The sequence below is a fragment of the Malaclemys terrapin genome, chromosome 22 (assembly GCF_027887155.1).
Source record: "Malaclemys terrapin pileata isolate rMalTer1 chromosome 22, rMalTer1.hap1, whole genome shotgun sequence".
In the NCBI taxonomy this organism is placed as follows: domain Eukaryota; kingdom Metazoa; phylum Chordata; order Testudines; family Emydidae; genus Malaclemys; species Malaclemys terrapin.
Window position 1 is genome coordinate 1,496,340 of NC_071526.1, and position 24,942 is coordinate 1,521,281.

Consider the following 24,942-nt stretch of genomic DNA (forward strand, 5'->3'; position numbering starts at 1 on the left):
ACTGGCCTTATATATGCATTCAGTGCAAGAAGCTCATGGCCCTCAGAGACAGAGTACAGGCTCTGGAGACCAAAGTGGCTAAACTGGAAGCGCAAAAGGAGTTAGAGAGGTACACAGAGGAAACTTTCAGGGATACAATGGAGGAGTTCCATCCCCAGTCTGACAGCCTCTGTGCTGCTGTGAATGAAAGTCTCGGGGTAGAAGATCATGAAACTGGAGTGGAGGGAAATGATCCCATGGTTGGGACCCTCCTTCCAGATGATGTTTTGGTATCCTCTCACACTGAGGATACCCATCCTGCGGAGGGAATCCCATTTATTAGGAAGAGACAGGTAATAGTAACCAGGGATTTGATCATTAGAAATACAGATAGTTGGGTTTGTGTTGACCGGGAGAACTGCCGGGTGCATAGGTTGCGGATCTCTCGAAACATCTAGAGATATGTATGTGCAGTGACGGGGATGAACTGGTGGCCATGGTAAACATAGGTACCAATGGACATAGGAAAAGGTAGGAGAGAGATGTCCTGGAGGCCAATTTTAGACTGCAAGATAAGAGATTAAAGTCCAGGACCTCCATGGTGGCATTCTCTGAAATGCTCCAGTGGGGGGGAGGGATAACTCAGTGGTTTGAGCATTGGCCTGCTAAACCGAGGGTTGTGAGTTCAATCCTTGAGGGGGCCACTTGGGGATCTGGGGCAAAATCAGTACTTGGTCCCGCTAGTGAAGGCAGGGGGCTGGACTCAATGACCTTTCAAGGTCCCTTCCAGTTCTAGGAGATGGGATATCTCCATTAATTATAATTATTATAATTCCAAAGGCACAGTGAGAAAGACAGGCAGAATTGCAGGGGCTCAATGCATGTCTGAGATGATAGTATACAGAGAAGGGATATAAGTTTATTAGGAACTGGGGAACCTTTGGGTAAAGAAGAAACCTATACAGGGAGGATGGGTTCCACCTAAACCAAATCAGAACCAGATTACTGGCATTCAAAATTTAAAAGGTCATAAGAGGGGTGGGTTTTTTTGTTTTAAAAAAGGGCTAGGGGAAAGGTGCGAAGAGCACATGGTTCGGACAGACATCCAATAGAGGGGGATATATTAACAGGGATTCTCTATACCCTAGTAAAGAGGAGAGGATAGGAAGTTGATAAAGCAGAGGTACAAACTGAACAGAAACAGTCAAATGAAAAAAGCCCCATTCAATTACATCACATTAAGGGAGACAAATATTGACCATTTTTGTAACTGCATATATACAAATGCTAGAAGTCTAAATACTAAATGGATGAACTTGTGTGCCAGATATTAAATGAGGATATGGAGATAGTAGGCATCACAGAAACTTGGTAGAATGATGACAATCAATGGGACACTAACACCAGGTACAAATTATACAGGAACGATGGGAGTAGGTTACAGTGCCATCCACCTACCAGTGTATGTGAAAGAAAGCAGAGTCAAATATAGTAAAAATCAAACTAACATAGAATGTCTCTATATAAGAAATTCCATGCTTGACTAGGAAGAGTATAGCAGTATAAATACTGACCACTTGACCAGGATGGTGGTGGTGGTGAAATGCTCAGGAAGATGAGAGAGGCTATAAAAATAGAAAAAACTCAATAATGGCAGATTTCAAATATCCCCATATTGACTGTGTACATGTCACTACAGGACAGGATGCAGAGAGAAAGTTTCTTGACACCATAAATGACTGCTTCTTGGAGCAGCTTGTCCTGGAGCCCACAAAAAGAGGGGCAATTTTTGATTCAGGTCTAGGTGGAGCACTGGGTCTAAGTCCAAGAGGTGAATATAGCTGAACCACTCAGTAATTAAACATAACATTGTGTGTGTGTGTGTGTGTGTGTGGGGGGGGGGGGGGGGGGGGGGGAAGAGGGGGAATACTGAAGAAGCCGACTAAAGTAGCATTTAACTTCAGAAAGGGGAACTACTCAAAAATGAAGCTAGTTAAATAGACGTTAAAAGGAACTGTCACAAGAGTGAAATGCCTGCAAGCTGCATGGAAATATTAAAACCACCGTAGAGGTGCAAATTAATTGTATACCCCAAATTAAAAAGAATAATAAGAGGACCAAAATAAGAGTACTTATTATCTGGAAGAGACAGTGGAGGAGAAAGACCTGGGTGTACTGGTTAATCACAGGAGGACTATGAGCTGCCAACTTCATGTGGCTGTGAAAAAAGCTAATGCGATCAGGAAAGCCTTAGTACCATTATACAAGACATGGTGAGACCTCATCTAAAATACTGTGTGCATTTCTCATCTCCCATGTTTAAGAAAGATGAATTCAAAGTGGAACAGGTTCAGAGAAGTGCTAGTAGGATGATCCGAGGAATTGAAAACCTACCTTATGTGGGGAAACTCAGAGCTTCGCAAGCTTAGCTTAACCTGATGAGAGATGTGACTGCTTTCTCTAAATATATCATAGGGATAAATACCAGGGAGGGAGAGGAGTTATTTCAATTAAGCACCATTGTTGACACAAGAACAAATGGATACAAACTGGCCATCAACAAATTTAGGCTTTCAATTAGATGGAGGTTTCAAACTATCAGAGGAGTGAAGTTCTGGAACAGCCTTCCAAGGGGAGCAGTGGGAGCAAAAAACTTAACTGACTTCAAGATCCAGCTGGATAAATTTATGAAGAGGATGGTATGATGAGACTGCCTATAATTATATGTGGCCCATCTACACCTGCTAGAGGCAAATATTCCTAACAGCCAGAGATTGGGCACTAGATGGGTAAGGTGCGACATACTGTACCTCAAAATAGCACCCTGTACCCACATATTCACCACTGTTATATGGTTATGATATTTTGTACAAAGAATGCTTTGCAAGATAATCATATAAAAAGTCATGATTGCTAAAACTCATTGTTCTGTCAAAATACATATATCATGATTGTATATGGATTTGAGAGATTTTGCTATATGGTTGTTAATGAAATATGTTGTGAGTCTGGGAGATGCCCACAGCTAGCTCCCACAGGGGCAACAAGGGAGGTGGCCCACACCTGGACAGGTGTTAAGAGACCCTCACCAGCCATTGAGCAGCAGGGAAGAGTAAACAAGATTTACAATTCAACAAGAGAGAATTGCTCAAGCTCCACACAATAGGGTTTGCTTAACTCTCTGACTCAGCAAGGCACACCCAAACACCCGATGCTTGATTCTACCTTTGAGCTAGTTATTTTTCCAGACACATGGAGAGTATAAAATAAGGAACAGTGACATCGTGAGTCCACCTCTCTCCATCTCCACAACTGGAAACAAGAACTTTTGGAAAAGAGAAGCATGAGTGAACTGAGGAAGGATGGTCCTAGCTAGAATGCTTTCTAGTTAATATGAACTGTGAATAGAATTCTGCCTGCAACATCTAGTAGAGTGATTCAATCTTGCTTCGTCTGATAATGTTCAGAATATAAACTGCGATTTTACCTTTTATTTCTTACGTAACAAACTATGACCTCTATGCATAACACTTACAATCACTGAAAATCTTTCTGTAGTTAAACTTATTTTAATGGCTTATCTTTACCAGTGACTTTGTCTAAAGTGCTTGGGGAATCTGCTCAGATGACAAAAGCTGGTGCAGGTCCACCATCTTTTGATAAAGCGGTGAACGAATTAATGACTTTACATTGTTCAATAGAAGGTCTTTAGCAGTGTAAGATGGTATATTTCTGGGGTGCAACACTGGTATTTGCTTGTATTTTTCCTGTGTGGGGTTCATGAGTGGCTTAGAGAACATTCATACAACTTAGCTGGATGTGTCCCTGCAGCATGTTATTGATGGAGTGATCACAGCACCTGGGTGAGTTTGCTGCTTGACACTAGCAAAATGTCATGAGAGCGCGCCCAGGCTGGAGAGTCAAGAGAGTACAGTGGTCCCACAATTCCAGATTGTATCCTGGGGATCTGTCACAGAGGGTTGAATTACTACAGAAAACTCTTTTCCAGGTGTCTGACTGGTGGGTCTTGCCAACAAGCTCAGGGTCTAACTGATTACCATATTTGGTGTTGAGACGGAATTTTCCCCCAGGTCAGATTGGCAGAGTGCCTGGAGATTTTTCACCTCTCTCCGCAGGTCACTTGCAGGTTTAAACTAGAATAAATGATGGATTCTCTGTAACCTGAAGTCTTTAAACCTTGGTTTGAGAACTTCAGTAATTCAGCCAGAGGTAATGGGTCTATTACAGGAGTGGGTGAGTGAGGCTTTGTGGCCTGCTAAGTGCAGGAGGTCAGAGAAGATTACCACAATGGTTCCTTCTGGCCTTAAAGTCTGAGAGTCTATGAATGCCACCAAGGCTAAACAGAGTAAAAAACTGTTAGAGGCAAAAAGAATTGTTTAAAAATTGGAAGTCAAATCCTACTGAGGAAAACAGATAGGAGCATAAACTCTGGCAAGACAAGTGTGGTAGCAAAAAGTCTCAAAAACTAACAGCAAAATTTTTTTAAAGTACGTTAGAGGCCAGAAGTCTGGCTGGCAAACAATCAATCAGTGGGACCACTGGATGAACACGGTGCTAAAGGAGCACCCAAGACAAGGCCATTGCAGAAAAGCTAAATGGATTATTTGCATTGGTTTTCACTGCAGAGGATGCAGGGGAGATTCCCACACCTGAGCCATTCTTTTTAGGTGACAAATCTGAGGAACAGTCTACAGAGGTCTATAAATTCATGACTGGTGTGGGAAAGTAAATAAGGAAGTGTTATTTACCCCTTCTCATAACAAGAACTAGGGGTCACCAAATGAAATTTAATAGGCAGCAGGTTTAAAACAAACAAAAGGAAGTATTTCTTCACACAACGCAGTCCACCTGTAGAACTCTTTTGCCAAAGGATGTTGTGAAGGCCAAGACTATAACAGGGATCAAAAAAGACCTAGATAAATTCATGGAGGATAAGTCCATCAATGGCTATTAGACAGGATGGGCAGGGAAGGTGTCCCTAACCTCTGTTTGCCAGAAATCGGGAATTGGTGACAGGGGATGTATCACTTGGTGGTTACCGGTTCTCTTAATTTCTTCTGGAGCACCTGGCATTGGCCTCTGTCAGACGACAGGATACTGGACTAGATGGACCTTTGCTCTGACCCAATATGGCCGTTCTTAAATGTGCCTGATTGAAGTGTTAATAGAGGAAGTTTTGGAACAAACTGATAAATTAAAAACAGTATTAAGTCACCAGGACCAGATGGTATTCATCCAAACATTCTGAAGGAACTCTCACATGGAACTACACAACCACTAATAGGGTATGTAACTTATCACTTAAATCAGTTTCTGTACTAGATGAATGGAGGATAGCTAATTAAAGCTGATTTTCAAAAAAAATGGCTCCAGAGGCAATCCTGGCATTTACAGGCCAGTAAGCCTAACTTCAGTACTAAGCAAATTGGTTGAACCTGTAGTAAAGAACAGAATGATCAGACACAAAGATGAACACAGTTCATTGGGGAAGAGTCCACACGGCTTTTGTAAAGGGAAATCATGGCTCACCAACCTATTAGAACTCTTTGAGGGTGGCAACAAATGTGCACAAGGGTGATCCAGTGAGTATCTCCTACATAGCCTTTCTGAAAGCCTTTGACAAGGGCCCTCACCAAAAGCTCTTAAGCAAACTAAGCAGTCATGGGATCAGGACGTTTAAAACAAACAAAGGAAGCACTTCAGGGGAGGGATAGCTCAGTGGTTTGAGCATTGGCCTACTAAATCCAGGGTTGTGAGTTCAATCCTTGAGGGGGCCACTTAGGGATCTGGGGCAAAATCAGTACTTGGTCCTGCTAGTGAAGGCAGGGAGTTGGACTCAATGACCTTTCAGGGTCCCTTCCAGTTCTATGAGATAGGTATATCACTTCACAAAATGCATAGTCAACTTGTGAAACTTGTTGACAGAGGATGTTGAAAGCCAAAACTGTAACTGTATTAAAAAAAAAAAGATAAGTTCATGGAGGATAGATCCGCCAATGGCTATTAACTAAGATGGTCAGGGATACATGGATGTCCCATGGACTCTGACTGCCAGATGCTGGGAGTGGATGACAGGGGATGGATCATTCCATTGCCCTGTTCTGTACATTCCCTTTGAAGCATCTGGCATTAGCCATTATCAGAAGACAGGACCCTGGGCTAGATGGACCATTAGTCTGACCCAGTATGCCCATTCTTATGTTATGTAGGGAAGCAGATATTGCACAAGCCAAGCACAGTACTAGCAGGTATTGTACAGGATTCCCACCTCAATCTTGTCAATGAACTTCAATCTTGACGTGCAGCACCTTCTATTTAACTCATTTCCTCCAAGTTTTGCCAACATTCCTCAACTCTGTCGCAACATTGTATAGTTGCAGGCTTTCCACGAACAATGCCCATCTGTTCTAGATTGCATGATGGTTTCGCTAGGTACTTAAATGTTCTAAGACAGTCTCTAGTTGAGACCTCACAACTCATTTTCAGGTGTCTAGGTTCAACAGGGACATGTACTATGCTATTGCCACCTCTATTTTAGTAAGGTTTCTTAAAACTATAGTTTTATGAATTTAAAAGCCCTACTGGGAAAAATTCTTCAGCTTTCTGAGACTGGTGAAGGATCATTTTATATGCTTCATTTGCTTGTTCCTGATATAGCCAAAATAAGCTTGTTTTAATTCTTGATACACTTTTGAATTTTGAAGTACCTAGAGCATCCTATGTCTAAGACACCTTTAGAATAGTTTGTTTTCAAATATTATGCAATCCTAAATTTCAAAGAGAAAAAATAAAGATAATTTAGCTAAGAAGTTCAACTGCAGAAACCAAGTCATGCTTACCTCTTGGATATGGACATGATGATTTTAACTTCAAGCATTACCTTTACATTTGGAAACTCTCCGTTGAAATGGTGGCTCTTGACAAATGCTTATAATAAAGGAACGAGAGCCTGGTTCCTCCCTCCACCCCCAAATGCCCTTTCATCTTACTGAAGAAAATTAGAAATAAAGTTCTCTTACCGACAACTCCAATGGTTAATGTCCCCTGCGAACCCCACCTAGCAAGTCGACATCATGACATGTCAGGTCAGGGCAGCCTCAACCACGCTTCCCTGATAGTCAGGTAATAAAAGGAAGGCATTAAAACAGGAAAGGGACTCTTACAGGTTTCTGGATAACATCAGAAAATATGATGCAATATATTCTGACTTGTCACTCAGAGCTTCTGGTAACCTCCAAACAAGATGTTAAAATATTTCTCCAGAGGGACTCAACTACGTTAAAATTTCACAGGTTCCTGACCGATACTCAGTTATTTGATAGATACACCTTGCCCATGTAATGTTTTGCTTTAAAAAAAAATAAATAAAAAACTACTACAATCAAGATTTTCATTTTAAAGATTAAGATACTCTTTTCTACTTAATAGATTTTAGATGCTAAATTAAAATATACCAGTGTCACTCTAGACTTTGTCCAGACAGATTAAGTAAGCCAATTCATTACACACAAAGTAGCTTCATACAAGTCTTAAGTTAACAGAAGCTCCCATTTTTTAGAGAAATAGGAAAACACGCATCGCCCAGTGCACTCTTTCTATAAGGCTCTTGGCCACTCTCACAAATAGTTCACTTGAGTGATTGAGAGCCCAATTTTGCAAGCTGTAGTCATTCAAGTTGCCTTACTCACACAAATTGTTCTATTTAAGTCAATGGCTGAGAAAAGATTACAGATAGGAAATTTTCAGGATTTGACCTATATATAGGAAAACAGTAAGAACCCAACCTTTTAGTACCTCACCAAGCAAAACTCCTGTTGAAATGAACCGAGGTTTTGTTTGCATTAGGACTCCAGGATTGGGTGCTTAGTGTAATACTACTTCTATACTAAAGTGTAGTATTCCCTCGCGATACTTTGCATTTTTTTTTTTAATTTTTTTACACTACTAGCCTTATAGCAAGAGTGTTTACTGTTTTGTATTATTCAAATACAACAAATGGGCTTAGATAATAGGGTCCAAATGCAGAGGGGGCAAAAATATAACCAGGTGTCTATAAATACAAAAATCATTCATGTGGCTATCTCCTAGTCCTTTTGGATTTAAGAATTTTGAATAAATACTTAAAACAGTATGCTTATTGAAAGATTGTCATCTTGTATCAATATATACTAATGAAACTGAGTCCTGTTAGAATAAATTATAGTACTAGAAAAGACATTTAGCCCTTTGTAAATGCAGACTAACCTTAATGAATTGTTAAAATTAAAATTTAAGAATTTAACCTTTTCAATGTGAAATTAAGTCTACCAGAACATAATTGCTTTAACATTTTTGCTCAAAAAGTTTTGGAATTACTAGAAATCTGGCAACCTATATATATATATATATATTTTTTTTTTTTTAAAGTCAAACACCTTCATATCAATACAGACATTTAAGCAACTGCTATAAATGAGTGATCAAATAATTATAGGAATCCCATTTCATGGCTCCCCCACCAACCCCAGCAGGACACTTGCACAATTGAATTTAAACATGGGTGTGTGAGGAGAAACACACTTTCAAGATGAAAAATCCTGCCATAAAACAAGTTATGCAGAAGGAAAGATCAGAGTAATTTTTTTTTTTTTTTAATTTTATTTACTATTTGGTTCTGTCAAAATGGTACTGGAAAGGTGGTATAAATGGTATAAAATTCTTCCTGTATTTGTGTCACGGAACATGCTATGTTCTTCCATTTTGATATTATGGTATCTTTATGGTGATATCTCTTGGTGCAGTTTTCTCTAACTTCAATGTATACCACTGATTCTTTCCCATAGTTTAGTGTGTCTTCTAAAAAGAAGGAGTTTTATTTAAAGAGTTTTTGCAAGTTTTAACTGATGCATTTGGGCATCCACAAGTTGCATAAAGAAATCAGTGCAGCTTGTAAGTCTTGCAAGTATCAAAATTAATTGAATTTCATTTTAAATTTGTGTAAAATAGATCACTTCACTTCCAGTGTCTATCAAGGTATTAGAATAACTTGTATTTTGGTGTAAAGGTATCCAAAGATGCAGCTTTGTAGTACAGGCAATCAGTTTTAATGTTGTCAAGTGGGGTAGCCGTGTTAGTCTGTATCCACAAAAACAACGAGGAATCCAGTGGCACCTTAAAGACTACCAGATTTATTTGGGCATAAGCTTTCGAAAGCCCACATAAATCTGTTAGTCTTTAAGGTGCCACCAGACTCCTCGTTGTTTTAATGTTATTTCTGTTCCTTGCTATTTTCTGTAACAGATTATATTAGAGTAACTTTAGCCTTTGTCCATATAAACAAATATTTTGACACTTTCCCTCTGTCAAGGGTCTCTAAGCTGTCTGAAATGTGCATTAAGTTCTGTTCCTTCCAGGGAGGGAAGGCAGTACTTAAATTTGACTCCAGTTTATCTATACCAGATTTCCTCCCCCCATCTTTATAATTTACTAAAATGAAAATACTATTTGGGACTGTGGGAATTTGTCTGGTTACCAAAACGAGATACATCTTTTCATGTCAATTACTTTAACTACTAAAAAGCCAGACTCTGATAGAAGAGGGTAAGATGTATGCTTCTTGTATTAATAGAATTACAAGCCAGATAGTCACTATAAGCGTAAACCTGCAACCCTTACATAGGCCATAGTCCCACTGACTTCACTGCTTGAGTCAGGAATAAGGACTACAAGATTTGGCCCAATGATTTAAGGCAGGTTTTTTTTTGTTTTTGTGGTTTTTTTTTTTTTTTTTTTTTTAATATAAACTGACATACCGTGACTAGAATGCAAGTTAAAAAATGCTTTATGGACTGTTATATGGCTGATGTTTTTATTGGATCAGTACCCTTTAAGTTAGTACATGGACACAAAGGGAAAACTCATTTTGAGAAGCAGGTATACATTTTCTCACTCCAGTTCGGTCAAGTCAGAAGCCATAAAACTCATGCAAATGTCTACCAGACTCACAAAAACAAAACGGAATGTGGGGGAAGAAATAGTCTCTACATTCTGATCTAATACAATTGTTATGAAAGACACCAAACAGCACCGAGAGGCAAAGGGAACATGTGCCTACTGAAGTTTAATGTCCCCAACAATTTGTGTGTTTAGAGTATTGTAATATAGTTTGATCAACATATCTGAGGGAGAGTGTTAATATGGACATTCAGCAGGTCCAGAAATGATATTTTTTCCTTGTAACAAGTTTTAATCCTTTTGTTTTTCTTTCTTGAAAAGCAAGTGTTCACTGGGGTACAGCATAGCCCAAAAGATACCGAGAAAACTAATTTCATGACTTGGCAGTCAAAAAGACCTCCAGGATTGTCAAAGGTAGAAGTCAATAAAAGCAACAAAATACTCCAAAACACATAGCTAGTAATCACCCAGAAAGATGGTGACTAGTATTTTTTTAAATTTAAGCCTTTATTAAAAGGCATGAGAATTCTAAGGCAAATTGTTCATCATGGCAGATCATCGAAATGCCAATGACGGAATTAAGCAGAACATAGAGAACATGTTTGTGTTGTCTGTAGCCAACTCAGTCTATATTGCCACAGCACTTTAACTTACAAGTCTCAACCTTGTCATAAACACTAGCACAAACAAATTTAACCATTTGACCTAAACTAAGATTCTTGGGACAGAGACTCTCTTCCTATATGTTTGTACACCACATAGTACAATAAGGACAGATACCTATGTGGGGGCTGCTAGAGGCCCCAACAATACATAATATTAACAGACAGGAACAGGGGCTAACAAATTGCAGTCTCCAAATTCCTTCTCCATACGAGATAATTATAATTAATAACTGTTAACAAGCTCTGCAAGAACATTCAGATGCATTTGAACCCTTTTAAAAAGCAAAGCATTAAGTATCAGAACTAGATGTGATTAGGTTATAGAACACCAATTAAATAACAGTGCCCCCTTTGGACTATTTGTAATTTCGCCTAGCTTTCAGTCTGATGTCCACAATGCTACATGTTGGAAAGCACAAAAAATTTGAATGAATTTGATCACTCACATAGGCAGTTATACTTTGAAAACAATGTTTCTTCCAAGAATTACCAATGAAATAATGTTTTAGGACACAATTGAATTTGAAATAGGTAATGTTTTGAATAGATTTTTGAGTTTTATTGAAATCTTACATGAACAAGAAATTGGAAATACAATCACATCAAGGAACAAATTGCCACGGCTTTGACGTTTAAGCCAAACAAATTTTGTAGGGCAGATTTTCAAAAAGGTGTGAAGTAATAACAATTTAAAAACACAGTTAACCTACTTCTAGGAATGCAAAACATACAATCATGTTATTTTCAATACAAGAAATCTTAATTTTTTTGTTTTAATTTCTTAAAACTACTAAGACAAAGCACTAGCTTTTACTTTTATGTACAGCATACTCCTATGTAGTCTACCCAAAATCCGAAAAAGGAAACTGTCCAAAACCAGAGGTTCTGCAAAATCATGATTGAACAGTGTGCCCATCCTGCTTTTAAACTGCTAAAATGAAACCTAAAACAATAAAAGCACTGAAACCCCAAATGGAGTTTGGGAATTCTGCAAGCCCAATAATGTCCAAGTGCGTTTATGAAAAAGGAAAATAAAAGACTCGAATATATACACAATAGAGTGATTTCAGCCCAATACAAATGGCAGCCAATTGCTACTGAAAGATGAAACATTAAGCCAATTAATTTTTTTTTTTTTTTAAAGGATGTAGAGCTATAGCCAATTCTACGTTGCCAATATCATTCTCAAGCCCTCCTCACTTGTCTACTTCCACTGTTGCCCATAAGTATCCTGATAAAATTCCTGGTTGTCATTATTGTAACCATAGTTACCGGCATAGTCACCACCTTGCTGGAGCGGCTGCTGAGCGATGGGTTGGGAGCCCCAGTTCTGCTGGTTGTTGGTCTGGCGGCGCTTGGAATCAGGTTGGTTGTACCCATCTGCCTTTCTCTTGCCTCCTACGTTGCCCCCACGGTTGCCCCTGGCTCCACGAGCACCACGTCCTCTCTGCTGCTGTGCAGGACCCCCTCTCCCACCCCTGGCTCCTCTTGGTGGTCCCATGGGTGCCCCCCTCTGTGAATAGCCAGCTCTACCTCTTGGTGGTGGTGCTCCCCGCCCCCTAGGTGGTGGTGGAGCACCTCTCCCACCCCTTCCTCCTCCTCTTCCTCTTATAGCATAGCCATCATCATAGCCATAATAGGGATCTTCATAGCCACCACGGTAGTCATGATAGTCGTAACCATAATAATCATCATAATAATCTTCATAGCCATAGTAATCTGGGGGATAGCCATATCCACCTCTCCCTCCACGACCTCTGCCTCTAATAGGAGGTGGCATACGAGGTGGAGGGTAGTAATAATAGTCTTCATACCTAATAAAAAAAGAAACATGCATTAATTTGTCTTGTAAGAGTCTCCTAAACCACCATTACCTTCTGCTTAAATTTAACAATATATGGACTGGGGAAGGACTGCCTCGGTTAGCTTACATTCTGTAGCAGCATGAAGTTCTGCTATTTGTACATTACAATACTGCAGAAGTGAAGACTTACGCAGTGCTTCTGGAGGCTTGTCTGGCAGCCTGGCGTTCTTTCCTTTTCTTATCTGGTGGTTTAGCTAACACTATTTCAATTTCTTCCCCCTCTATCTCTTTTCCATTCATTTCATTCATGGCCTGTACGAAAGTCAGAAAAACACCACATTTAAGTTTACTTTCAAACATCAGAAAAATGTTACGCCTTTCTAAAAATGTTCACTAGTTCGCCAAAAAAGATGCAGTTGAAATTGAAGGGAAAATATAATCAATCCTTTCAAGGATTTCACATTGCAGGATATGTCAAACAAATTAACACCCCCAAATTTTAACTTCTGCATCTGTTATGAAGGTTACTTGAGCCACTGGAAGTTAAAAACTTCCTTCAACACTCCCATTCTTACACTAGCTATAAGGATGACATGTCAATTCCATTCTAAATCCTTCTATCATGAACACTGAAACATTTGTTTTGATCTCCTGGTCTTTGTATGATAAAGTGAAAAACAAAATAATTTTTTTTAAGAGCCCCTCAATAAGAAATCTGATCTTTGCCAAGTCTAGAACTTACTAAAAAATGAGAAGCAACTTAACTGTATACTGCATAGATCCAATACTCCTACTTTCTTTAAAAAGAAACATATTTCAGATATCAGGGGGTAGCCGTGTTAGTCTGTATCTACAAAAACAACAAGGAGTCTGGTGGCACCTTAAAGACTAACAGATTTATTTGGGCATAAGAAGAAGTGAGGTTTTTTACTCACGAAAGCTTATGCCCAAATAAATCTGTTAGTCTTTAAGGTGCCACCAGACTCCTTGTTATATTTCAGATAGATGCACAGAAGCAAGTTCTTGACTACAGGTATGAACAGCATGCCCACCAAAAAAACCACAAACACCTATAAAAACCTGATTTGCATGCATCAGGCATTTATTCACAGAAAAGTAGTCTTCAGCTAGACCAGACATTTGCACACTGACTACATTTCAAAGTCCGGTCCTCCCTCTGAAAGGTATATGGTAAAAGAGGAGCAGAAGGCCATTCTGATAAGACATCCCCAGGCAAATGCTATCCATGGGATCCTCCACAGCCAAAAAGAAAAAAGTGAGCAAGTTGTAACTTCCTGAAGTTACATAGGGTTGGCTGGAGCATGGGAAAAGGATCCCTGTGAAAGGGCAGACTTAAGGGGATCTTGGACAGTGTTAATTGTGATCTCTTAAACCTTACTTGAAAGAGGAATCCAACATTTTGGAGAAAGAAAATCTTAGTAACTGAAGTAGACTTATAAAAAAAACCCTTAAAGCGGACTAAATATTTCGTCCGTTCTCAATTGCTCAAATTTTATTCTTGATTTAATGTAATTTCACTAATTCTCTTGGGCAGTAATTTCTATAAAACAGAGCTCCCCCCTTTGCTTAATTAAAACAGTAGACTCTCAATGTATAAACAACTACAGGATACAGCTAAACAGGTGTTCTCAACAAAATTTTTGGTGGACTCAGTACAGCCACCAACTCTTGCTGGTGACCACTCTGACAAATTCTCCTAAAATACTTAATTAACTTAGAGAAAGCAAATAAATATGTACATATACATGTACAAATCATTGCAATTTATTTATGTAGGGGATTTTTTTTGGCAGAGTCAATAAAAATAACGTACAGTTCTATTTTATAGTGCCCCAGCCACCTCTCAACCCATCAACCTTGGTTCCTGCTGCCTCCCTCCGCCCCTCCTGGGTGCCCCATTGTCCCCTCCAGGCCCCATTCCTCCCTGCCCCCCCATTGTCCTGAGCTCCTTTCCACAGCCTCACACCCCAGGCTCAGCCCACTCCTTGCCTCTTGGCCAGGGAACCCAGTAAGACTGGCCCTGCTGAAGCCCCATTCCCAGAGTCCCACAGCTGAAGCCGGGTTGGGAAGGGGGGGCGGGGCCTCAAGCCCATCTCTGGCTGAAATTGGGGGGGGGGGGGGGAGGGGGCTGAAGACCTCTCCCCAGAGCCCTCTCCCTGGGCGCTGCAGGGAGGAGCCGCTGCTTTGCCCCCTCCCCCATCTGTGCCCAGTAGGCTGTCGTGGCCTCAGGAAAAACCCCTGGTGGCCGCACAATGGCCACATTTGAGAAATGCTGAGCTTTGATGGAGAGAAGCCGTATCCTCATCCCCAGGCATTGGCTCAATAGTAAAAAGTTGAGTGTCCGTTCAGCAGGATGTTGCCAAAAACTACTTATGAAAGAATGAATCTGCAGCCACCATGCACATTGCTGCAGACTCTGGTAGCAGAGCAAGGGCTCAAGTGATTAAGTCAGTAGGCTTCTTTTGACTCTCCGTCAATGGGAGAGCACGCAGCAAACAAGAGCCAGAAAATCACTCCTGGGGGAATTCTGTGCCCCTGCGCAATACAGAATTTGCACAGAATTAATGTTTGTGCACAATTTCCTGTTTCCCCTCACAGAACTGGAGCTGCAAGTAGCCATTAGAGGCCATTGTACTCTGCAGAGCCCAGCTCTCTAGCTCGCAGTGAGCCCAGCCCTGTGGGGATGGAGGCTCTGCATGCTCTGGCTGCCTGGATTGATCCTCATCCACTCAGGGATGGAAGACAGACTGGGAGACCCAGCTCTGGCAAAGAGTGAGGAAGGGCAGGGCCGCACCACACCACATCTCCCAGCAGGACAGTAAAAAAGTTGAGGAGACTAAAGGCTCTGGGAGGGAGGGAGTGCGTGCAAGCGTCTTGGTTCAGGGGGTGCCCCCCAACTGGAACTGGGTCATAATAAGGGTTTCTCTCTTTCTACTTCTGGGGGAATCCTTCCCCGCCGCCCCCATCTGTATCATGGACATATTTGTTGACAGCTATTTTGAAATAAATGACCAAAATAATTTAAACTGGAGTGATTCTATTATTTTGACAAACAAAATATGCAGAAATTTAAAATATTGTGCGCAGATTTTTTTATTTTTGGTGCAAGATTCCCCTGGAGTAGAAAATGCTTTTTAAAAAGGAATTTCTGCAACAGCAATGCTTGTTGAACCTTTCTAGCTACTGAAATGATTAGAATAAATTACTGGAGTTTTCCTGTAGCAGGAGTAATATCAAACAGATCTTACACTATATAGAATTAAATGTATACTGCAATGTACACTTCCTATATATTTTTCACCAAAGCCTAAGAGTTAGTGTTTAGCCATTCAAAGGTAAGAAAACCAGTTTTACCTTTACCGCCGCACCTCTATCCTCAAAGTGAACAAAAGCATAATCCTTTAATTTCTTCACTCTTTCCAGCTTTCCAAATTCTGAGAAGGATTTTTCGAGGATTTCTTCTGTCACTGTAGTGGCTAAGTTTCTCACAAACAAAACTTTCACCTAGTGAAGATAAGCATCAAAGATGTAAGTAATTCCAGAACTAAAACAGACATCCAAGGGAACAAACGTATTAGCTGAACTACTAATAAACAAACCTCATTCCTCCACTATGCTCTACTTCCTAATGACAGATTTCAGTTAAGTCTTGAAAAATTCAGTGCCTATTTTCAAAGAAAGCAGGTCATATCCTTTGGGGTTTTCAGTTTAGTTGTTTTCCTTGCTGGGAACCAGTGTTCCCTCTAAGCTGCGCAGCAGCTTGAGAGTCAATCAAGTACTGGGCACTTGATTAGTAGAGCCCCACACAGCTGCTCCCGGGACCCTCCTGCTTGCTATGCTGGGGGGGGGGGGGGGGGGCGCGGCAGAGAAGAGGAGGACAGTGGCTCCCTCTCATGTACCTCATCTTCACAGAGCAGGGGAGAAAGAACAGGGCAGCTCAGGAGCAGGACAGAGCTGTTTCTGAGTGTCTCTCTGCTTAGAGACAATGCACAGTGTCTCACTTCCCCAGCAGCCCGCGCGCGCACACATACACACAGTCACTCACCTCCCAATACATACTTGTGTTGTTACTTCTTAGTACTTCCTGCAACGCACAAAAACAACAGGGAGTCTGGTGGCACCTTAAAGACTAACAGATTTATTTGGGCATAAGCTTTCGTGGGTAAAAACCTCACTTCTACAGATGCATCCGAAGCAGTGAGGTTTTTACCCACGAAAGCTTATGCCCAAATAAATCTGTTAGTCTTTAAGGTGCCACTAGATTCCTTGTTGTTTTTGTAGATACAGATTAACACGGCTACCCCCTGATACTTGATACAATGCACATATATTCTCTGTAATTTTATTCTTTCAAAGTGCTGTTATTTTAGTTTTTTGACTGGTCTATGCATTTCGTAACTTTATTTCTCTTATGTTTAAAATTTAATTCCTTGAGTAGTGACTTCTAAAATGTCCTGGCTGGAGTAATTATCCCTATGGTAACTTTTTAAATATATATATCTAGGTCTTTTGTTTCCACTGGTGGCACACATCACCTCGATATTGGTGCACATAAAATTCATTCCGCACACGTATACAAAAAAATAAGAGGGAACATTGCTGGCAACCAGTGTCATGTGCAATATGATCAGGATTTCTGACTGGGAACTCTAGAGTCCGGGGGCACATTCTTCACTCCATTCTGTTTTTTGATGACATTAAGGCGGTGCAAGAGAAAAAAAGACAGTTATGAAAAAGTAACTTGTTTTTCAAGGTGTGTTGCTCATGTCCATTCCATTGTAGGTGTGTGCGCGCTCGCCACATGCACCAGTGCCAGAAGTTTTTCCCTCAGTGGTATCTGTAGGGGAACCAGCTCCAGCGCCCTCTGAAGCGGCGTGCATATGCACCGGTATAAGGAGCACCACTGGCTCCCCCGATCCTCAGTTCCTTCTTGCTGTAAACTCAGACTGTTGGGAAGGAGGGCAGTTCATGGAATGGATATGAGCAACACATCTCAAAGTTACGAAATGTAACAGTCTTTTTTCTTCACGTGCTTGCTCATGTCCATTCCATTGTAGATGACTCCCAAGCAGTACCACCGGAGGTGGGTAGGAGTTCATGGACGTGTCAATTGCAACACAGCTCTGCCGAAGCCTGCATCGTCTCTGGACTGCTGAGTAATGATGTAATGTGTTGTGAATGTGTGTACTGAAGACCACATCGCAGCCCTGCAGGTGTCCTGGATAGGGACATGTGCCAGGAAGGCAGCCGAAGACACCTGAGCCCTAGTCGACTAAGCCTTCACTATCAGTGGAGGTACAGCCTGCACCAACTCGTTACAAGTATGGATGCAGGTGGTGATCTATTCGAAATCCTCTGAGAGGACACTGGAAGGCCCTTCATCCTGTCAGCTGAAATGATAAAGAGCTGGGTTGATCTGTGGAAGGGCTTGGTATGCTCCAGATAGAACGCCAGGGCCTGCCGAACATCCAGAGCGTGCAGTTGCCTCTCCTCATTGGTAGAGTGAGGCTTCAGACAGAACACCAGGAGGAAGATATCCTGGTTGACATGGAAATGCGACACCATTTTAGGCAGGAAAGCTGGATGGGGCTGCAGCTGGAACTGGTCTTTGTAGAATACTGTGTACGGTGGCTCCAAAGTAAGGGCTTTGCTCTCAGATACATGCCTTGCTGAGATAATCGCTACAAGGAATGCAACCTTCCACGACAGATGGGAAAGGGAAGAAGCAGCCATGGGCTCAAAGAGGGAACCAGTGAGCCTGGAGAGGACTAGGTTGAGGTCCCATTGGGAGACCAGGTCCCGGATCGGCAGAAAGAGCCGTTCAAGGCCCTTCAGGAACCTGATTGACATCTCATGCAAGAATACCACTTTACCCTGGACACGAGGATGGAAGGCCAATATGGCTGCCAAGTGCACCTTAATCGAAAAGAGGGCAAGGTCCTGGTGCTTTAAGTGAAGCAGATAATCCAGGATGGACTACACAGACAACTGGGTAGGGGAGATGTTGCACTCAGACACTCAGCAGGAAAAAAATGCTTCCACTTTGCCAGGTAAGTCGCTCTGGTGGAGGGCTTTCTGCTTTCCAAGAGAACCGGCTGTACCTGACTAGAGCAGGCCTGTTCCTCCGGGTTCACACAGAATCCAAGCTGTGAGGTGGAGAGATGTGAGATTTGGGTTCAGGAGCTGACCATGATCCTGCGAGAGTAGGTCCGGGTGGCTGGTCAGTAGCCATGGGGCCATGAGCATGCCAAACCAATGCTGGCAAGGTCACGCCGGGATGATCATAATGACTCATTCGTTGTCCCTCTTGGTTTTTGAAAAGACTTTGCTGATAAATGGATTTGGTGGGAAGGCATACATCAGGTCTCCCTGGAGAAAAGCATCGGAAAGGGGGCCTCTGCCAAGGCCTTGGATTCAAGGTCTGACGACACTTTCTGTTCAATCTGGTGGCAAACAGGTCCACTCAGGGAGCCCCCCACTTCTGGAAGAGCGCCCTGATTACCTCCAAGTGGAGTGACCACTCATGGTGAGAGAAGGACCTGCTGAGGTGATCTGCCAGCATGTTTTGGACACCGGGGAGATCCACGTGGATCGCATGCCGAATGCAAAAGTCCCACAGGTGGAGGGCATCCTGGCAGAGAGCCGATGAGCATGCTTCCGCCTGCCTGTTGACATAGAACATTGAGGTCATGTTGTTCATCAACACCTGCACTACCCGATCGGACAGCTGGGGAAAGAAAACACCACAGGCTAGCTGGATGACCCTGAGCTTCCTGATGTTTATATATAACGCAAGTGCCTCTCAAGATCATAACTCTCGAGTTTGCAGTGTACCAAGATGTGCTCCCCAACCAAGGTCGGACGCATCAGATATCAGGGAGAACGTGGGTCGTGGACTCTCGAACAGCACTCCTTACAACACCAACCTCGGATCAGTCCACCACTGCAGAGAGGTAAGTACCCTCAGAGGTATGACATGACTTATGAGGAGAGGCTGAGGGAACCTGGATTGTTTCATCTGCAGAAGAGAAGAATAAGGGGGATTTGATAGCTGCTTTCAACTACCTAAAAGGGGGTTCCAAAGAGGATGGATCTAAACTGTTCTCAGTGGTGCCAGATGACAGAATGAGGAGTAATGGTCTCAAGTTGCAGTGGGGGAGGTTTAGGTTGGATATTAGGAAAAAAATTTCACTGGGAGGGTGGTGAAGCACTGGAATGGGTTACCTAGGGAGGTGGTGGAATCTCCTTCCTTAGAAGTTTTTAAGGTCAGGCTTGACATCCTGGCTGGGATGATTTAGTTGGGGACTGGTCCTGCTTTGAGCAGGGGGTTGGACTAGATGACTTCCTTAGGTCCCTTCCAACCCTGATATTCTATGAGGGACCGTGATGACTTTTGTCCAGGTGATGTCTGGCCAGAGAGTAGACTGCTACTAGCCACATCTGAAGGGCGTGCGGCCTGAGTCTCACATGGCGGACAACATATGTGCATGCTTCCTGTAGCCCTAAGGATTAATCTGCTGGTCTGTATAAATATATCTTTCTTCTAAATTTGAGTATTTGATGTAATAGGCTTATAGATTTATATTAAAAATAAGTTTGGCTGTAATGCAAGAGGCCTACAGGCCAAAACCCTGTATGTGAAGCGAAGGGAAAATTAGCACATTTTGGGACCCTCACCCAGAAAAGTAAAAATAGAGAAAACACCCACGCAGATGCCTAGAGACCTTTTGCCTAAACCAATAACAATAAAGGATGGCAAAAGGGGATTTTTCAAAGTGCCCACAAATGTGTATTTACCGGTCATCCATATGCACATACATATTAGCCTATGAGGTAAATGTACCCTAACATTTCTGTGGAGGAAGGATGAAATTTGGGCATAAGAGGAAGGATTTCCGACCAATGCCCTATAAAAAGGCGAGGCAGCTCGCCATTAGGGAGGCGATCTATCCACTTATCTACTCCTGTCTACCCTTCATTGCCTCCACCTTCAACAATGTAGCGATGCTACCCATCTACGACGGCTATTAACTATCAATAGGCCGTACTTTATTTCTTTTCAAATTTTAAGTTTAAGGTAACTAGGCCAAGCTTGCGTTTATTTCAGTTTAAGATTTATAAAGCTAAGTAAAGAGAGTAAACAGCTCTGCATTTAGCTTCCTCTGCCAAGTGTGAAAACCAAAGGCATTGTCCCTTATTTTCCAATACCAGGTTATTAAAACGAAGTGTGAGTATTAACCAAAAGTGTATTACTACATACATATCTCTTAAAGAACTGTGATACTTGTAACTCTGTAATCCTAACTGTTTTACCATTTGCTTACTATTTCATTGATTTTAATACAAGGTCTTTATGACTATATCTGTTTCAGTGTAAGCTTCCGGTCATACCCCCAAAGGTCCTTTTTATAAACTCTGAAGCCTGATTCAGGACGAACTATCTTCTGATCAAACAAATTGGTGAGCCAAAACCCATACTAATTAATATATGTGATAATTTAATTAATAATTAATTAAACAAAATTAAATTAAGTGGATACATTAAATCAACACTACTAACACACCCCAAATCAGGCTACATTCCATGTCACCCAATAGTCTAAGACAGACCCGGGCCGTGGTGAGCAGATGTGCAGTGATGCTGGCAATTAGATGTCACACTGCCTTGAACCTGGCCTCTGGCAGAAATGCTCTGGCTTGGGTAGAGTCGAGTACCGCCCCAATAAAAACTCTAGCCATTAGACTCTACCAGAAGGACCAGAGCTTGACAAGCAGCGTCTCGACGCTGCACTGGACCTGGACAAGCCCTTGATGAGCCAGTCAAGGTATGGGCAAATCTGGATACCCCGACGCCTGAAGTAGGCTGCCACCACAGACATACATTTCATAAACACTCTTGACGCTGTTTCTAGACCAAAAGGGAGCATTGCAAACTGGTAGTGGACAGTCCCAAATATGAAACGTAGGAACCGTCTGATCATGAAATATTGATATGTGAAAGTAAGTGTCTTTCAAATCGAGGGCAGCATACCAGTCTCACGGATCGAGGGAAGGAATCATGGAGGCCAAGGAGACCATGTGAAACTTCCACTTCTTGAGATTCTTGTTGAGGCTCTGCAGGTCGAGGATGGGCCATAGACCCCCTTTGGTCTTTGAGATTAAAAAAACAGCAGGAGTAAAACCCCTTACCCCTTAAATGTAACAGGACTTTTTCCATGTCTCCCACTCCCAGAAGGCTCTGCACCTCCTGAGCAAGCAGATGCTTGCAAGAAGAGTCCTTGAAGGAGGACAGGGGCAGGGGAAAAGGAGAAATACTCTCCAGTTTTTCTATCCCCCTGCTACTGTGCTGAGGACCCACCCGTCAGATGTTAGAGGCCCAGGCAGGAAGGAAGGGGAAGGGGAAGAGGCGGTTGGAAAACAGGGGAGCAGGATCCAGGACACAGACTGGAAGGTCACCCTTGAGTTTACCCTCAAAATGCCTGCTTCCCACCCGGTTGTTACAGGTGGAGCTCGAGTGAGCAGAGGATGCCAGATGGTGGCCTTCCCGGCACTTGTAGCCCTTTCCCTTTTTACAAAGGGCTCTGACCAGTGTTGGCTCCTGAACCATTGGTCTGTGGCAGCTTAAATCGCTTCCTCGCTGGCCCCGGTACGTACAGGGCCAGGGTGCACAAGGTAGCCCTCGAGTCTTTCAGGCCTTGCAATTTATTGTCTGTTTGCTCGGAAACCAGTGCCAGGCCATCGAATGGGAGGTCCTGGATGGATGTTGAACCTCTGTCGAAAGGCCTGATGACTGCAACCAAGGACGCCTGCCTCATCAAAATGGCTGAGGCCATGGTTCGGGCTGCAGAGTCTGCCGTATCTGATGCCGCTTGGAGGGCTGCCCTGGCCACTGCCCTACCCTCATCGAGGATAGCCAGGAATTCCTTCCTGGGTTTCTCTGGCAGTGAGTCTGTAATATTTGGCAGTCCATGGCCAAATACTAAGTCATAACAGCCAAGCAAGGCCTGATGGTTGGCCACACTTAGCTCGACGTAGAATAAATTTTTCTACCAAAGAGATCGAACCTCTTTGCCTCCTTGTTCTTAGGCGTCAATCTCGGTTGACCCCGTCTGTTGTGCTCATTGGCTGCCAACACAACCAGTGAGCTTGAAGCAGGGTGGGTATAAAGATACTCATACCCCTTAGTGGGGACGCAGAATTTTCGCTCTGCCCGCTTGAAGATGTGGGTGCAGGGAGGAGGGCATCTACCACAGGGCCTTAGTGATTTTCACCACTCCCTCGTGCAACGGCAATGCCACGCTGGCGGTGGCTGCAGCACCCCATACATCAAATAGGGAGTCCAAGAGCTCTGCCAGCTTCTCTGCTTCCAGCCCCAGGTTTGAGGTGACCCTCTTCAGGAGCTCCTGGTGATCCCCGGCATAGTCCTGGGGACCTGGGTGAGAGAGCCCCCGCTATCACCTCATCAGGCAAAGAGGACAAGGAGGCAGGTACAGGCAGGTCTGCCAACTCCGCCACTTCTGCCATGGGAGCCTCAGCACAGACTGGCTGATCCTGGGGAGCCTGCTCTGATTCTGCGTCCGAATCAGGTGGTGGGCTGGAGACCGTCGCCGACCATTTGTCAGATGCCACCAAAGCCAACCTATGCCCCTGCAATGGTTGAGGAAATCACCAGGGATTCCAGAGGGCCCTTGCTGCCACCGATGGCCCAGCAGAGAATGCCAGTGCCTCTGATGGGTGACCCTGGCCAGCGGGGATAATCTCCTCGCTGTCAGAGCCCAAGGAGGGGGACACATGTCTGGGGAACCAGAATGGTGCCAAGGCTGCCTGTCTATCCCTATCCCGTCGGCTCTGGCCCTGGACCTCCGCTGAGGACCTGTACAAGGGCGATGGCTCTCGGTGCCGTGATCCCAGTGACTGCATTCGATTGATCAGCAATGGTACCCAGCGATCAAAGCCTTACACTTAGCAAGCAACGTCGCTCTGCTGAGCGGGAATGTGAGTGAGTAGAGCGACGTGTCCGAGACCACTGATGCGCTTACGGTGAACTGCACCAGCAGTCCAGCGAGCTGTGACGGTTCCAGGGACCAGCATCTTGACTCTCCGGAGCGGTGCTGTGAGCCGGGAGACGGGCTCCGGGGCTCACAGCACCAGGGCTCTGGGGTCTCGTGCTGCGCCTCTGTGCTAGCCCACTGGCTATCACCGCCTCGAGCCCAAAGAACGCTGCCTGGAGACCGGGGACAGACCCTGGGAACTCTGGCAGTCAAGCCGACCCTCGTCTGGTGGCGCTGCTCAGGTGAGCGCTGACAGGGCACCCCCTACAGTGAGGAGCAGTGCTGCACTGACGGGGACCGTTTAAAGGGTCCCAAGGTACGTTTAGTCCTTGAACAGGGCACCTCTGTGACCAGTGTAGGTAGCACCAACAGGGACAGAATGTCCTTTGCAGCCTGAAAAGCCTCAAGCATGGACAGCACTACCAAGTGCTGAGTGCCTCTGCCACTCCGTTGGAGCCTGACCTCCATCCAGATGGCGAAGAGCTGTCCCTCATGGATCTTTGCTCTCCTCCGGCCCTCTCCTCCCCTTTACGGGGTATAAGAGAACGTCTCCTCCCAGCCTCTCTTACTTTTTAGCTGGTACCAGGGATAGGGATCGGTGTCGGACTGAGGCCGGTGCTGGTGGCATACTCCGCACGGAGGCCGCAGTGCTGGGAGTAAAGTCTGATCTGGTCTGCTCTGAGGCCTGTGTAAGGGCTGACTCCATAAGGAGCGCTCGGAGATGAATGTCCTGCTCCTTTTTGGTGCACAGTCAGAAGCTCTTGCAAATGCGATACTTGTGGCTAACGCGGGTTTCCCCTAAGCACTTCAAACAGCTTTTCTGGGGATCACTGATTGGCATAGGTTTCTTGCAACAGTCACAAGGTTTGAAGCCCAGGGACCAGGGCATGCCCCATCCATGGGCTAAGTCCCATTCGAGACTAACAAACTAACACCTAGTCTACACTAAGGGAACTATTAAATTAACAAATTTCTAACAACTATGTACAGAAAGTTCACAACTAGGCAAGGTTGAAAGGAGTAAGCTTGCCGAGGCAAGGAGATGTTCCAGCACCATCACTGATGGTAAGGAGGAACTGAGGGTGGGGGGAGCCGGCGGCACCCCTTATACATGCACGCCCCTTCAGAGGGCGCCATAGCTGTTCCCCTACATATACCACAGAGGGAAAAACTTCTGGCACCGGTGTATGTGGCGAGCACACACACCTACAATGGAATGGACATGAGCAAGCACTCAAAGGAGAACTGGTCTCAAATCCCTTGCTAGGGATTACCAATGGAACAGAGCTGGCTCTTATGCTTACTCCCTCCAGTACGGGTGGGGTGGGGAGGGGAACGGCTGGAGTGAGATTCTCATAACTGTGGTCCAATCACATCTCCCTCATACTCAGTGTGCCCAGAGGAAATTGGATGCAGCAGACAATCCAGCCCTCAATATCTGTGCAAGATGGGGGTTTGTTTTTTGTTT

General features: G+C 43.7%; 1 protein-coding gene and 1 long non-coding RNA gene across 3 annotated transcripts in view; both read right to left on the reverse strand.

Moving 5' to 3' along the window:
- LOC128827901 (uncharacterized) overlaps positions 1-7,251 on the reverse strand; it is a 33,733-nt gene extending 26,482 nt beyond the window's left edge. The window contains exon 1 of the long non-coding RNA XR_008443115.1: positions 7,020-7,251. This is a non-coding gene — a long non-coding RNA (uncharacterized LOC128827901). The remainder of the gene's footprint in view (positions 1-7,019) is intronic.
- A 3,882-nt stretch (positions 7,252-11,133) lies between these two features.
- Positions 11,134-24,942, reverse strand: part of HNRNPR (heterogeneous nuclear ribonucleoprotein R) — a 54,963-nt gene continuing 41,154 nt past the window's right edge. For both annotated transcript variants that reach the window (XM_054012115.1, XM_054012114.1), the window contains exons 9-11: positions 15,778-15,927; positions 12,593-12,714; positions 11,134-12,412 (exon numbers count right to left, since the gene is read on the reverse strand). In XM_054012115.1, coding sequence (XP_053868090.1) covers positions 11,803-12,412; positions 12,593-12,714; positions 15,778-15,927 — 882 coding nt within the window. In that variant the 3' untranslated portion in view covers positions 11,134-11,802. The remainder of the gene's footprint in view (positions 12,413-12,592; positions 12,715-15,777; positions 15,928-24,942) is intronic.